General features: G+C 47.3%; 1 protein-coding gene across 1 annotated transcript; it reads left to right on the top strand.

Moving 5' to 3' along the window:
• Positions 1–100: 100 nt before the first annotated feature.
• On the top strand, positions 101–15,074 carry slc22a31 (solute carrier family 22 member 31). The gene is made up of 9 exons (XM_008120644.3): positions 101–1,116; positions 3,693–3,796; positions 4,034–4,188; positions 6,130–6,298; positions 7,635–7,765; positions 8,185–8,287; positions 11,434–11,648; positions 11,737–11,848; positions 14,461–15,074. Exons 1-9 carry the CDS (start codon positions 832–834, stop codon positions 14,858–14,860), a joined length of 1,674 nt encoding a protein of 557 aa, XP_008118851.2. The 5' UTR covers positions 101–831; the 3' UTR covers positions 14,861–15,074.
• The last annotated feature ends 589 nt before the right edge of the window (positions 15,075–15,663 follow it).

The following is a 15,663-nucleotide window of genomic DNA, read 5'->3' as shown; positions in this document are numbered from 1 at the left end:
TCTTAACTTGTCCTTTCTTCCTTTCTTCCTTCCTTCCTTCCTTCCTTCTTTTCTTCCTTCCTTCCTTCCTTCTTTGCTTCCTTCCTTCCTTCCTTCCTTCCTTCTTAGCTTCCTTCCTTCCTTCCTTCCTTCCTTTTCTTGCGTTCTTTTCTTAACTTGTCCTTCCTTCCTTCCTTCCTTCCTTCCTTCCTTCCTTCCTTCCTTCCTTCCTTCCTTCTTTGCTTTCTTTCCTAACTTGTCCTTCCTTCCTTCCTTCCTTCCTTCCTTCCTTCCTTCCTTCCTTCCTTCCTTCCTTCCTTCCTTCCTTCCTTCCTTCCTTCCTTTTCTTGCGTTCTTTTCTTAACTTGTCCTTCCTTCCTTCCTTCCTTCCTTCCTTCCTTCCTTCCTTCCTTCCTTCCTTCCTTCCTTCCTTCCTTCCTTCCTTCCTTCCTTCCTTCCTTCTTTGCTTTCTTTCCTAACTTGTCCTTCCTTCCTTCCTTCCTTCCTTCTTTGCTTTCTTTCCTAACTTGTCCTTCCTTCCTTCCTTCCTTCCTTCCTTCCTTCCTTTTCTTGCTTTCTTTCCTAACTTGTCTTTCCTTCCTTCCTTCCTTCTTTTCTTCCTTCCTTCCTTCCTTCTTTTCCTTCCTTCCTCTTCTCTCCTCCCTTCCTTCATCCCTTCCTTCCTTCCCTCCTTCACCTGGGCGTCCTTCTTTTCTTCGCAGGGCGTTCCTTCCTTCCTTCCTTCTTTCCTTCAGAGAGGAGGCGGCGTCTGGAGCGTCTCCCTTCTCTCCTCCTTCTCCGACTTTTCCTCCTTCTTTCTTTCTTTCTTTCTTTCTTCCCTCTGCCCTCGGGATGCCCCTGGAGGCGCTCGTGGCGTGGGCGTGGGGCGGGGGTGGGGCGGGGGCGCGGGTGGGGCTGGCCCTGTCCTCCTGGCTGCCCCTGGCCCCCCTGGCCTGCGCCTTCTTCTCCGCCCGACTCCTCCTCCTCCTGCCCCCCACCACCAGCCCCGACTGCCGCCCCCACGGGACCCCCAACGCCTCCCAGGCAGAGGATACTGGAGACACTGGAGGAGGGGGCTTCGCCAACGCCAGCTGGACCCTGCCCTGCGCCCTGCTCCGCACCACCGCCGTCACCCAGGTGAGTCCGGGACCCTGAGCATGTGCAGAGCGCCTCCAAAGGGAGGGAGGTGTTCGTCCTCCTAAGGCAGGGCTCCTCGAACTTTTTAAGCCGAGTCCCTCAGACTGTTGCGGGGCCGGACTAGGATGAAATAGTCCAAAATTAGGATTGCTGAAAGGGACCCTCAAAGGCCATCTAGGCGGTCTCATAGGACCATAGGTAAGCACAGAGTCCTCCAAAGACCAGATGGTTTCATAAGACCATAGGTTAGGAAAGTGGCCCCCAAAGGCCATCTAGACAATCTCATAAAATCATAGGTAAGGGGTCCCTGAAGGCCATCTAGATGGTCTCCTAAGGCTGTAGCTAAGCAAAGAGACCTTCAAAGACCATCTAGATCAGGGGTCCCCAAACTTTTTAATCCGAGGGCCGGTCCACAATCCTTTAGACTGTTGAGGGGTTTGAAAAAAATACAAACAAATTCCGATGCACACTACACATGTCTTATTTGTAGTGCAAAAACAACAACAAGAAGAACAAGAACAATGAAAGAACAATACAATATTTAAAAATAAAAACAATTTTAACCAACATACATTTATCAGGATTTCAATGGGAAGTGTGCTCCTGCTTCTGGCCAATGAGATAGTCAAGTTAATTAGGGTTGTTGTTGTTGTTGTTGTTGTTGTTGTGTGCCTTCAAGTCATTTCAGACTTTGGGTGAGCCTAAGTCTAAAATTTATTTATTATTTATTATTTACTGCATTTATTTACTACATTTGTATCACACCCTTCTCACCCCAAAGGGGACTCAGGGTGGCTTACAAATTATATGTACATACAATATATTATATTATTAGCATAGCATAATATTAGCATTATATATTACTACTAGCTGTACAAAAACTTTGCTAGGTCTTACTTTCGGGGGAGGCCTTATATTTAGCACTTCAGCAAAACTTCTACTAGGTCTTATTTTTTGGGGATGTCTTATTTTCAGGGAAACAGGGTAGGGGAGAGGCTCAGCCCCGCCCTCTTGAGCATGAGCCACGCCCACCCCTCTAAGCCACGCCCCCCTTTCCAGGGGGCTCTGAGTAACATTTTTTCTGGAAAGGGGGCGGTAGGCCTAATAAGTTTGGGAACCACTGGTCTACAGGAACACCTCAGCAAGCAAGAGTCCAAAAGTGGCAGGCTAAAACCTGTGACATCCTGTGATAATGCGGCATGTCTCTTTAAGAGTCACGTCTCCTGTTTTAACGTGGTGAGATGTATTCCATGCTGGGTAGCCAAGCGCAAGGGCCGGTGCCGTCACTGTGCCTGGTTGTGATTGTGCTACCGTGTTTCCCCGAAAATAAGACTGTGTCTTCTATTATTTTTTGCTCCCAAAGATGCGCTCGGTCTTATTTTCAGGGGATGTCTTATTTTTCTATGAAGAAGAATTCACATTTATTGTTGAACAAAAAATGAACATTTATTCTATACTGTACAGTAGTTTTCATCACAAACCAACATAACCAAACCAGACAAACTGTGACTCCAGTCAAGAATTTCTTGTTATTACCATTATTTCCATGTACAACTGGTATGTACATTTACTAATCCTGCATGCTCTGGTGTTTTGTTTGGCAGGCGCCGAGCATGCTTCCAAACAAAAACTTTGCTAGGTCTTACTTTCGAGGGAGGCCTTATATTTAGCAATTCAGCAAAACCTCTGCTAGGTCTTATTTTTTGGGGATGTCTTATTTTCGGGGAAACAGGGTAGTCTGCTTTCGTATAATATTATTTCTAGCCCCCTTTTTTGCTTGATATTCAAGCAGTGCTTCTTGTAAGTCAGAGCACGGTCCAGAGTGACTCCCATGTATGTTGTTGTGCTGTATGCTCCATGGGATTCCTTCCCAAGTCATCCTCAGAGCTCGAGATGCGTGTCTGTTCTTACACCGAAAAGCACACGTCTGCGTTTTATATGGATTAGGAATCAGCTGGTTTCCCGTCATAGGCAGTAAGAGCACCTAAAGCTTCAGAGAGCTTCAGTTCAACCATTTCAAAGCTCCCTGCTTGGGCGGTGATGGCACGATCGTCAGCATAGATGAAACTCTGTGTCTGTTTGAGATGGATTCGGAATCAGCTGGTTTCCCGTCATAGGCAGTAAGAGCACCTAAAGCTTCAGAGAGCTTCAGTTCAACCATTTCAAAGCTCCCTGCTTGGGCGGTGATGGCACGATCGTCAGCATAGATGAAACTCTGTGTCTGTTTGAGATGGATTAGGAATCAGCTGGTTTCCCGTCATAGGCAGTAAGAGCACCTTAAGCTTCAGAGAGCTTCAGTTCAACCATTTCAAAGCTCCCTGCTTGGGCGGTGATGGCACGATCGTCAGCATAGATGAAACTCTGTGTCTGTTTGAGATGGATTCGGAATCAGCTGGTTTCCCGTCATAGGCAGTAAGAGCACCTTAAGCTTCAGAGAGCTTCAGTTCAACCATTTCAAAGCTCCCTGCTTGGGCGGTGATGGCACTGTGCCTTCTCTGTCAGATTTTATGGCATGCACCTGCTTGGATCCCTTCCGGACCCTCACCGTTTCCCCCTTTTCTCCCCCCATTTTGCAGTGGGGCTTGGTCTGCTCCGAGCAATGGAAGGTCCCCTTGGAACAAGCCACTTTCCTCCTGGGGTGGATTCTGGGCTACCTGGGCTTCGGTTCGGTTTGCGACAGGTAGGAAATGCTTCTGTTTTGATGGGTTCGTTTACGCCAGGCATGGGCCAACTTCGGCCCTCCCTCCAGGTGTTTTGGACTCCAACTCCCACAATTCCTAACCGCCGGTAGGCGGTTAGGAATTGTGGGAGTTGGAGTCCAAAACACCTGGAGGGAGGGCCGAAGTTGGCCCATGCCTATAGACACTTAAAGGGCCAGGATCCCATTTCCGATTCCTCTTCCTTTCCAACCCATTAGGTTCGGACGCCGGACTGCCTTCGTCACCTCGCTGGTGCTCTCCGTCCCGCTGGGCTTCGCAGTCTCTTTAGCCACAAGTTACGCCATGTTTGTTCTCACTCACCTGCTCTTCGGGGCAACCTTGGCCGGCGCCTTCCTCTCCCTCTACGTTGGCAGTGAGTACCATCCCAAGAGTGTGATGCTGCAGCTAAAAAGGCCAATACGATTCTGAGCTGCATCCAGAGGAGTCTAGTGTCCGGATGGAGGAAAATAATAGAGCCATGGCTTGACAGTAGTAAGATATATGACTGAACGTGAGCCTAGAGTGTGATGCGGCAGCTAAAAAGGCCAATCCGATTCCAGGCTGCATCCAGAAGAGTCTAGTTTCTGAATACAGGAAACTAATAGAGCCATGATTTGACATTAGTAAAATATATGACTGAACGTGAGCAGGAGTGTGCTGCAGCAGCTAAAAAGGCCAATACGATTCTAGGCTGCATCCAGAAGAGTCTAGTGTCCGGATACAGGAAAGTAATAGAACCATGGCTTGACAATAATAAGATATATGACTGAACGTGAGCCTAGAGTGTGATGCGGCAGCTAAAAAGGCCAATGCGATTCTAAGCTGCATCCAGAGGAGTCTATTGTCCAAATAGAGGAAAGTAATAGAGCCATGGCTTGACAATAGTAAAGTACATGACTGAATGTGAGCCAAGAGTGTGATGCCGCAGCTAAAAAGGCCAATACAATTCTAAGCTGCATCCAGAGAAGTAAGATACATGATTGAACATGAGCCAAGAGTGTGATGCGGCAGCTAAAAAAAAGCCAATGCGATTCCAGGCTGTATCCAGAGGAGTCTAGTTTCCGGATACAGAAAAATAATAGAGCCATGGCTTGACAGTAGTAAGGTATACAGTAAAGTCTCACTTATCCAACACTCGCTTATCCAACGTTCTGAATTATCCAACGCATTTTTTTAGTCAATGTTTTCAATATATTGTGATATTTTGGTGCTAAATTTGTAAATACAGAAATTACTACATAGCATTACTGCGTAATGAACTACTTTTTCTGTCAAATTTGTTGTATAACATGATGTTTTGGTGCTTAATTTGTAAAATCATAACCTAATTTGATGTGTAATAGGCTTTTCCTTAATCTATCCTTATTATCCAACATATTCGCTTATCCAACGTTCTGCCGGCCTGTTTACGTTGGATAAGTGAGACTCTACTGTATGACTGATATGAGCCAAGAGTGTGATGCTGCAGCTAAAAAGACCAATGCGATTCCAGGCTGCATCCAGAGGAGTCTAGTGTCTACAATATAGGGAAGTCATTATCTCTCTCTATTCTGCTTTAGAGCAGGAATAATAATAACACAATTTTTGTTCCTGGGTTGGTGAAAGGTCTTTGAACAGGCTGTCTGTCCATCTGTCAGGAGGGATTGACCATCCCTCCTGATGGTCTTATGAAACCATCTAGATGGTCTTTGAAGATCTCTTTGCTTATCTATGGCATGAGACCATCTAGATAGCTTTTGGGCTGGATGGCCCTTGGCTAGATTGGGCTGGATGGCCCTTGGGGTCACTCCCAACGCTAGGATTCTATGATTTTGTAGCCTTATTTCTCCATGGAGCTTCCAATGTCTACGGGTCTGGATGGCCATCTGTTGGGAGGGATTGAATTGTGTCTTCCTGCGTTATAGAATAGGGTTAGACTGGGGGGTCCCTTCCAACTCTAGGATTCTATGATACTATAGCCTTATTCTCTAGGAAGCTTTTAATGTCTACGAGTCTGGATGGCCATCTATCGGGAGGGATCGGATGGGGTCTTCCTGCGTTATAGAATAGGGTTAGACTGGATGACCTTTGGGGGTCCCTTCCAACTCTAGGATTCTATGATACTATAGCCTTATTCTCTAGGAAGCTTTTAATATCTTTGAGTCTGGATGGCCATCTGTTGGGAGGGATCAGATTGTGTCTTCCTACTTGATAGAATAGGGGGTGGACTGGATGACCTTTGTTGCGTTTCTGTTGTATGTGGGGGGAAAACTAAATAGCCTTGGGTTCCTTTGCCGGGTCTTTGAGGCTCCGCGTCTGCTTCTTTCTCTCCCAGGGCTGGAGCTGTGTGGCCCTGCGCACCGGCTGACGGTCACCATGCTGTCCGGCTTCTTCTGGGTGGCCGGAGAGCTGCTCCTGCCCGGCCTGGCCGCCGCCTGCAAGGACTGGCGCCTCCTCCAAGCAGCAGTCACGCTGGCCCTGGCCCTGATGGCGCTCTGCTGGTGGTGAGTTCGGATCCCAACTGGGATGGAGGGATGGAAGGCGCCCTGGGCTTTGGAAGCACATCGCCTGGGAATCCTTTTAAGCAGAGACAGACTTGCAAGGCTGCTTTGCCAGTTTCCCTTCCCAGCCACAAAACTGGGATTGCAAAGGAGCCGCTTGGCCAGCCGCTCCCTCTCCTCGGCCCTCATTTAGGGATGCCTTGGCTCAAGTGGCGCTCAAGTGGCGCTGAGCAAACCCTCTTTGGTGGAGCACCAGCGCCTTGATGCTCAAGGACTTGAAGAAAAAGGAGAGCCATGCCCAACCCAGGCCTTGCAAACAGGCCTCTTCCCATGGCTTCCTCTTGGCACAAATGCAAGGAAAGGGCTGGGTGGGAGGAAGGAGACACATTTTCCTTGTGCAAGGGGCATTATTATTATTATTATTATTATTATTATTATTATTATTATTATTATTATCATAATGTTGTCAATGTCTATTGTTTCCAAATGCCGGCTGAGATCTTTTGGCACGGCACCCAATGTGCCCATCACCACCGGGACCACCTGCACTGGTTTCTGCCAGAGTCTTTGAAGTTCGATCTTGAGGTCTTGATAGCGGCTGGGTTTTTCCTGTTGTTTTTTCATCAATCTGACTGTCGGGTGCTCACTTCGACACGGGCTAACCTCGAACTCATAGTGATTTATTGCAGCTGGCTACTAACCAGCCTGCGCCACAGCCCAGCTTTGCTTTGTGACTGATACGAATATTATTATTATTATTATTATTATTATTATTATTATTATTATTATTATTGACACAAAGACAGAGTATGACACAGCAAACAAGATGCTGGATTTCGTATCACAAAATCACAAGTCAAACATTTCCCAAGTGTTTAGGACTGTGTGATATATTTTCGGATGATGCGTGCAGATCCCAGTCAGGTGGTCTTTTTTATTATTATTATTATTATTATTATTATTATTATTATTATTATTATTATTATTATTAACACAACAAGATGAGTACACAGCAAACAAGATCACTCTGCTGGCTCACTTGGATCACACCTCGGACACTTCCCAAGTGTCTACAACTGTGTGATGTATCACAGAATAACGCATGCAGATCCAAGTAGGGTGGCCTTTTGCAGCTGACAGGTGGTGATTTAGTCAGCGCTGACTGTTTTCAAGTGCTAGTCAAGGTTTTTAGGCACTGTACCCAGTGTGCCCATTACCACTGGGCTGTATGTCCATCTGTCAGGCTTGTGCCAGAGTCTTTGTAGTTCGATCTTCAAATCCTCGTATCACGTCAGCTTTTTGAGTTGCTTCTTGTCAATTATTATTATTATTGTTGCAGGTGCCCATCGCTGTTCCCGGAGTCGGCCCGCTGGCTGCTGGCCACTCACCAAACGGAGGAAGGCAAGGCGGCTTTGCGCAGCTTAGCCGAGGGCAATGGGGTCCAGTTGGAAGAGGAGCAACTCTTTGCAGGTGGGCTTTTAGAGAGCAAAGGACAACCCAGGCATCACCACATAACCCTTAGGCAACGATCTGTTCTTTCCACCATTTCCAATTAATGTATATCCAGAACCATTCAGCATTGAGCCATTGTAGTTCAAGTGGTGCCAAACTGCATTCATTTTCCAGTGTATATGTACTTGGAGAAGGCTCAAGCTCCCACGATCCCATGGCAATGTAGATGCAAAATACGGGCCACTCTCCTCCATGGTGTATCTTCTGGGGTGGTTATGATTGTGAGGTTTCTCCCCATGCACGGATTGCGCCATGTCCTGTCAACCGTGCTTCCTTTTTGCAACCCTTCGACCCTTTCGTAAGGAAAGATGCCGTGATGCAATCTCCGTCTCGGCGTGTTTTGTGCCAAAGTAACCACGTCTTTGTTCTCTCCGTAGAACTGGACAACCTGTCCGAAGGGGAGCCCAAGTACAGCAGCGTCTGGCAGGTGTTTTGCACTCGGGTCGTGTGGAAGAACAGCCTCATCCTGGGATTCACGACGTAAGAAAGGCCCCAGGAAGGGCGAGGAACCCTTTGTTGTGCCCTAGTAGTAGTAGTAGTAGTAGTAGTAGTAGAAATAATAATAATAATAATAATAATAATAATAATAATAATAATAATAATAATAATAATAATAAGGTTGCAGCATGGTCCCTAGTGCCTCTTTCTTTCCTGAAGGGAAATGAATGCAATGGTCCTGGGGGTTACTGCAATTCCTAATGCAATTCCTTCTTGGGAATTATTAAATATTTCTAACCATTGTTGACATACAGTAGAGTCTCACTTATCCAACATAAACGGGCCGGCAGAATGATGGATAAGTGAATATGTTGGATAATAAGGAGGGATTAAGGAAAAGCCTATTAAACATCAAATTAGGTTATGATTTTACAAATTAAGCACCAAAATATGTTATACAACAAATTTGACAGAAAAAGTAGTTCAATACATGGTAACGCTATGTAGTAATTACTGTATTTACGAATTTAGTACCAAAATATCATGATGTATTGGAAACATTGTCTACAAAAATGCGTTGGATAATCCAGAACGTTGGATAAATGAGTGTTGGATAAGTGAGACTCTACTGTATTTTAATTAAAACTGGAACAGATTCCGTCTCTGCACTATGAAGTGGCTCTATTGACAGGCCATCTGTTCCTAATGATTCATTTCTCCCAATTACTCTGCATTCAATTTCCACTTAGTGTCTAAAACTATCTTTAGGCAGTTCTTCCTTGAATGATTCTGGATTCTGTCAGGATGGCCATCTGTTGGGAGGGCTTGGATCGTGTCTTTCTGCCAGGCAGAAGGGGGTTGGATTAGATGGCCCTTGGGGGCCTCTTCTAATTCTAGGATTCTATGAATACATAACTAAGTACCATTTCCTGACTCCTCCAATCTACCTTAAGAGCCGGCAGCTGCACTGAGCGGCAGAGCTTTGTTCTCCTGCTGAGCCCAGGAGCGGTTGAATGAAGTTCCCCACCTCCTTCTGTCAGCAATTTGCAGCATGGAAAAGGGTTGTTGAGACAGTTGTTGTGCTTCCTCTTGTCTCATACGTTGCACCAGATAATGGCTAGAAAACACCATCACTTTGCATTCATTTCACTAACAATATAGAGTCCAGTCACTTGGTGCAGCTGCTGCCTGTTTCAGATAAGAAACAGGTGTCATATTCGGTAGTGTAAAATGGATTTAGGGGGTCACATTTGCCAATGTTAGATGATATATTTGGGGGTCACATTCGCCAATGCAAAATAATATATTTGGGGGTCACATTTGTCAGTGTAAGATGATAGATTTGGGGGTCACATTTTCCAGTGCAAGATGATAGATTTGAGGGTCACATTCACCAATGTCAGATTTGAGGGTCACATTCGCCAGTTTAAGATGATATATTTTGGGGTCACATTTGTCAATGTAAGGATGATAGATTTGAGGGCACATTTGCCAATGCAAGATGATAGATTTGGGGGTCACATTCGCCAGTGTAAGATGATAGATTTGGGGGTCACATTCACCAATGTTAGATGATATATTTGGGGGTGACATTCATCAATGTAAGATGATAGACTTGGGGGTCACATTTGCCAATGTAAGATGATATATTTGGGGGTGACATTCGCCAATGCAAAATAATATATTTGGGGGTCACATTTGTCAATGTAAGATGATAGATTTGGGGGTCACATTTGCCAGTTTAAGAGGATATATTTTGGGGTCACATTTGTCAATGTAAGATGATAGATTTGAGGGTCACATTTGCCAGTTTAAGATGATATATTTTGGGGTCACATTTGTCAATGTAAGGATGATAGATTTGGGGGTCACATTTGCCGGTGCAAGACGATATATTTGGGGGGTCATATTCGCCAATGTAAGATGGTAGATTTGGGGGTCACATTCACCAATGTTAGATGATATATTTGGGGGTGACATTCGCCAATGCAAAATAATATATTTGGGGGTGACATTCGCCAATGCAAAATAATATATTTGGGGGTCACATTTGTCAATGTAAGATGATAGATTTGGGGGTCACATTTGCCAGTTTAAGAGGATATATTTTGGGGTCACATTTGTCAATGTAAGATGATAGATTTGAGGGTCACATTTGCCAGTTTAAGATGATATATTTTGGGGTCACATTTGTCAATGTAAGGATGATAGATTTGGGGGTCACATTTGCCAATGCAAGATGATAGATTTGGGGGTCACATTTGCCGGTGCAAGACGATATATTTGGGGGTCACGTTTGCCAATGTAAGATAGAGATTTGGGGGTCACATTTGCCAGTGGAGGACGATATATTTGGGGGGTCATATTCGCCAATGTAAGATAGAGATTTGGGGGTCACATTTGCCAGTGGAGGACGATATATTTGGGGGGTCACGTTCGCCAATGTAAGATAGAGATTTGGGGGTCACATTTGCCGGTGCAAGACGATATATTTGGGGGGTCATATTCGCCAATGTAAGATAGAGATTTGGGGGTCACATTTGCCCGTGGAGGACGATATATTTGGGGGGTCACGTTCGCCAATGTAAGATAGAGATTTGGGGGTCACATTTGCCGGTGCAAGACGATATATTTGGGGGGTCATATTCGCCAATGTAAGATAGAGATTTGGGGGTCACATTTGCCAGTGGAGGACGATATATTTGGGGGGTCATATTCGCCAATGTAAGATAGAGATTTGGGGGTCACATTTGCCGGTGCAAGACGATATATTTGGGGGGTCATATTCGCCAATGTAAGATAGAGATTTGGGGGTCACATTTGCCAGTGGAGGACGATATATTTGGGGGGTCATATTCGCCAATGTAAGATAGAGATTTGGGGGTCACATTTGCCAGTGGAGGACGATATATTTGGGGGGTCACGTTCGCCAATGTTAGAGATTTGGGGGTCACATTTGCCGGTGCAAGACGATATATTTGGGGGGTCACGTTCGCCAATGTAAGATCGAGATTTGGGGGTCACATTTGCCAGTGGAGGACGATATATTTGGGGGGTCAAATTCTCCAATTTTGGGGCCACATTCGTCAATTTAAGATAGATTTAGGAGGGTGACATTTGCCGGAGTAAAGTGATATATTTGGGTGCATGTGTCTCCCCAGTATTTGACCCCGGTGTCCCTTCCGCAGGTTCATTGGGAGCGGGATCCGGCACTCGTTCACGCGCAACCTGCCCCCCTTCGGCCCCGGGTTCTACTTCGCCTACTTCCTCCCGGCCGTGAGCGAGGCCCTGGCCCTGCTCTTCCTCTGCCTGGCCGTCGACCGCTTTGGCCGCAGGGCCGCCCTGCTCGCCGGCACCATCCTGACCGGCCTCTCCTCGCTCCTGCTCCTGGCCCTGACCCAGTGTAAGCCCACCTGGGAGAAGGCCATGCATCCTGGGGGACACTTCACCCTTCCTTTGCCCCAACCCTCCCTTCTCTCCCCCGTTTCCAGATCTCGAGTCCTGGCTGGTGCTCTCCTTCTCCGTCTTGGGACTTCTCGCTTCTCAAGCTGTCTCCGCCCTTAGCGTTCTCTTCGCCGGCGAGGTTCTGCCCACCGTGGTCAGGTCTTATCATTGTTGTTATTATCGTTTTGAAGTTTAATTTTGTTTTTTTTAATTTTATGTTGCTTTAAGATTTAATTTAATTTTGTTTTAATATTATTTTAATTTGGAGTCTTAAACCCTTGTGCCGGCTGGACTGCTGACCTAAAGGTTGGTGGTTCGGATCCTCAAGACAGGGCCAGCTTTCGCCTGTCAGCTGTAGCTTTGCATGCGGGGACATGAGAAAAGCCTCCCAGTAGGATTCGCGAGACGGGGTGAGCTCCCGTCTGTCAGCTCTAGCTTCTCATGTGGGGACATGAGAGAAGCCTCCCAGTCGGAATCCGCGAGGCGGGGTGAGCTCCCGAGTGTCAGCTCTAGCTTCACATGCAAGGACATGAGAGAAGCCTCCCAGTAGGAATCCACAAGGCAGGGTGAGCTCCCGTCTGTCAGCTCTAGCTTCACATGCGGGGACATGAGAGAAGCCTCACTGTCAAAATCCGTGAGATGGGGTGAGCTCCTGCTTGTCAGCTCTAGCTTCGCATGTGGGGACATGAGAGAAGCCTCCCAGTAGGAATCCGCGAGGCAGGGTGAGCTCCCATCTGTCAGCTCTAGCTTCCCATGCGGGGACGTGAGAGAAGCCTCCTAGTAGGATCTGCAAGGTGGGGTGAGCTCCCGTCTGTCAGCTCTAGCTACACATGTGGGGACATGAGAGAAGCCTTCCAGTCAGAATCCACAAGGCATGGTGAGCTCCCGTCTGTCAGCTGTAGCTTCTCATGCAAGGACATGAGAGAAGCCTCCTAGTAGGATCCACAAAGCGGGGTGAGCTCCCATCTGTCAGCTCTAGCTTGCAGGGACATGATAAAAGCCTCCCAGCAGGATGGTAACACATCCGGGCCATGTCCCCTGGGTAACGTCCTTGCAGACAGCCAATTCTCTTGCACCAGAAGCAACTTGTAGTATGTTCATTTCTGACACAGATTAAAAAAAAAAAATTAATTACTCATTTAAATCATTATTACTAGTAGCATTTGCGGATGCGGAAGAACATTCGTTTTGGTTTGTTTATTCACTTTTAATGATAACGTACCAAAAACTTACCAATCTCATCGAAACTAGAAACAAAACAAAAAATGGTTTCGGGAAAGCAAAAAAAGTCTAAGGCACAGAAACATAAAAACACTTGGATTTGTACAGGCTTTGGGAGAGGTGAAAGGAACGACGAGCAGCCATGGCACAGCTTTTCCACTTGCCCTGGATGGTGGGAGTTGTAGTTCAAGGCTCTGAGGTTGGCCGATACATACAAATACAAGACAGGTTTTGGAAGGCATTTGCAGCAAATGGCCTGTATGTTGTGTCCTTTATTATGGGAGTTGTAGTTTCCTCTTAAAAAGGAGCTTCCTTGGAAAGATTGGCGGGCCTTAAGACTCACACGTCTTCCTTTGACAGGTTTGCGGATCAGAAAGTAAGGCACTGAGTTTGGCTGATACATAACATACACATACAAGGAATTGGACATGTTTTGGAAGCGTTGTGGGAGTTGTAGCTTGCCATCTTTGTAGTATGACATCTTTATCCAACATTCTGCCGGCCCGTTTATGTTGGATAAGTGAGACTCTACTGTATTTTAATTTGGAGTCTTAAACCCTTGTGCCAGCTGGACTGCTGACTTAATGGTTGGCGGTTCAGATCCACGAGACAGGGTGAGCTCCTGTCTGTCAGCTCTAGCTTCTTTGGAAGGGCCTTTATAGTTGCCCTAGTTTGTGGGAGTTGTAGTTTCCTGCTAAAAAGAAGTTTGGAAGAGTTGGAGGGTCTTTTTAAGAGTCCTTGGTTTCCGGGTTGTTGTATGTCTTTCGGGCTGTGTGGCCATGTTCCAGAAGCATTCTCTCCTGACGTTTCGCCCACATCTATGGCAGGCATCCTCAGAGCTTGTTAAATATAGGCCATGTTCCAGAAGTATTCTCTCCTGACGTTTCACCCACATCTATGGCAGGCATCCTCAGAGGTTGTGAGGTATAGGCCATGTCCCAGAAGCATTCTCTCCTGACGTTTCGCCCACATCTATGGCAGGCATTCTCAGAGGTTGTGAGGTATAGGCCATGTTCCAGAAGCATTCTCTCCTGACGTTTCGCCCACATCTATGGCCGGCATCCTCAGAGGTTGTGAGGTATAGGCCATGTTCCAGAAGCATTCTCTTCTGACGTTTCGCCCACATCTATGGCAGGCATCCTCAGAGGTTGTGAGGTATAGGCCATGTTCCAGAAGCATTCTCTCCTGACGTTTCACCTACATCTGTGGCAGGCATCCTCAGAGGTTGGGAGGCATGGATAAACTAGGCAAGGAAGGTAAATATATATCTGTGGAGAGTCCAGGGTGTGACAAGAGTCCTTTGTCAGTTGGAAGTCAGCGTTAATGTTGCAATTAATAACCCTAGCTAGCATTGAAAAGGTTTGTCTCTTGCCTGGGGGGCATCCTTTGTTCAGAGTCATTAGCCGTCCTTGAGGCTCCTCTGCCCTCAGAGTGTTGGTTCCCATCTACTGTTCAGATTTTTGGGTTTTTTAATACTGGTAGCCAGATTTTCGTTCATTTTCGTGGTTTCCTCCTTTCGAATCTTGCCCTTTCTTTCTTTTTTTCCGCAGGGGGGCCGGGCTGGGCCTGATCCTGGCGGCCGGAGCGGTGGGCGCGCTGTCCACTCCGCTGCTGGACATCCGCGACAGCCGTGGCTTCTTCCTGCACCACGTGGTCTTTGCCTCCTTCGCCATCCTCTCCGTGCTCAGCATCATGCTCCTGCCGGAGACCACGTCCAAGCCTTTGCCGGACTCCTTGCGGGACGGAGAGGAGCAGCGACGGCCACCGCTCTTCCGGCCACGGCGACGCTCCGGCCGGCAAGACCACCTGCCCCTGCTCGCGGCCCGTCCTGGGGGGCAACACCACCCCTACGACCCCGAGAGCTACGCCCGGCTGGTCACGGCCACCAAGAAGATGCGGCTCGGAGGGCAAGCCGTGTCCTCGGAGCCGGTCCCCAAGGAGGACGAGTAGAAGCCAGCGGACCTGACGGGATCCCGGGGAGCTCGGAAAGCAAAGAAGGCCCTACAAACGGTCAAGGGAATTGGACTTTGGGGTCACCCGTCCCAAGAGGTGTCCACGGAAGCCACAGACCCACACTCCCCTCCCCTGCTCAGCCTTCGTATTTTTGGGACCCTGGGTGCCGTTTGTATAGTAGCCACCGAATAAAACCGTGGGCCACCTTTGTTATTCAGTGGCTCTTTTTTCTCACCGGCATTAGTTCCACCTGTATCCAGGTCCCTATAGACACCAATGGGCCTATGGACCCCCATAGACACCAATGTTCCTACAACAACTCACAGATGCCAGTGGTATCCTGTCCAATGTGCCATTGAGCATCCATAGACGCCAATGGTTCTATAAATGCCTATAGATGCCAATGGTCCTTTGGACACCCATAGATGTTAATGGCCTCCTGGCCAATGTGGTGCTGAGCACCCATAGGTGCCAATGGTCCTACAAACACTCATAGACGCCAATTGTCTCCTTGCACCTATAACTCCCCATAGACACCAATGGCCTCCTTTCCAACTTGCCTATGAATCCCCATAGGCGCCAATGGTCTTATGAACACCCATAGACGCCAATGGCCTCCTTGGCAATGCACCTATGAACCCTCATAGATGCCAATGGTCCTATGAACACCCATAGATTCCAATGGCCTCCTTTCCCACTCGCCTATGAATCCCCATAGATGCTAATGTTCCTATGAACACCCATAGACACCAATGACCTCCTTGGCAATGCACCTATGAACACTCAAAGATGCCAGTGGC

The sequence above is a fragment of the Anolis carolinensis genome, unplaced genomic scaffold (assembly GCF_035594765.1).
Source record: "Anolis carolinensis isolate JA03-04 unplaced genomic scaffold, rAnoCar3.1.pri scaffold_9, whole genome shotgun sequence".
Classification (NCBI taxonomy): Eukaryota; Metazoa; Chordata; class Lepidosauria; order Squamata; family Dactyloidae; genus Anolis; species Anolis carolinensis.
This window is presented reverse-complemented; position numbering and strand designations above follow the sequence as displayed.

Coding starts and splice junctions, on each gene's coding strand:
- slc22a31 (XM_008120644.3), top strand. CDS start 832: ATGCCCCTGGAGGCGCTCGTGGCGTGGGCGTGGGGCGGGGGTGGGGCG. Junction 1,117..3,692: donor GCACCACCGCCGTCACCCAG/GTGAGTCCGGGA, acceptor CCCATTTTGCAG/TGGGGCTTGGTCTGCTCCGA. Junction 3,797..4,033: donor TTCGGTTCGGTTTGCGACAG/GTAGGAAATGCT, acceptor CCAACCCATTAG/GTTCGGACGCCGGACTGCCT.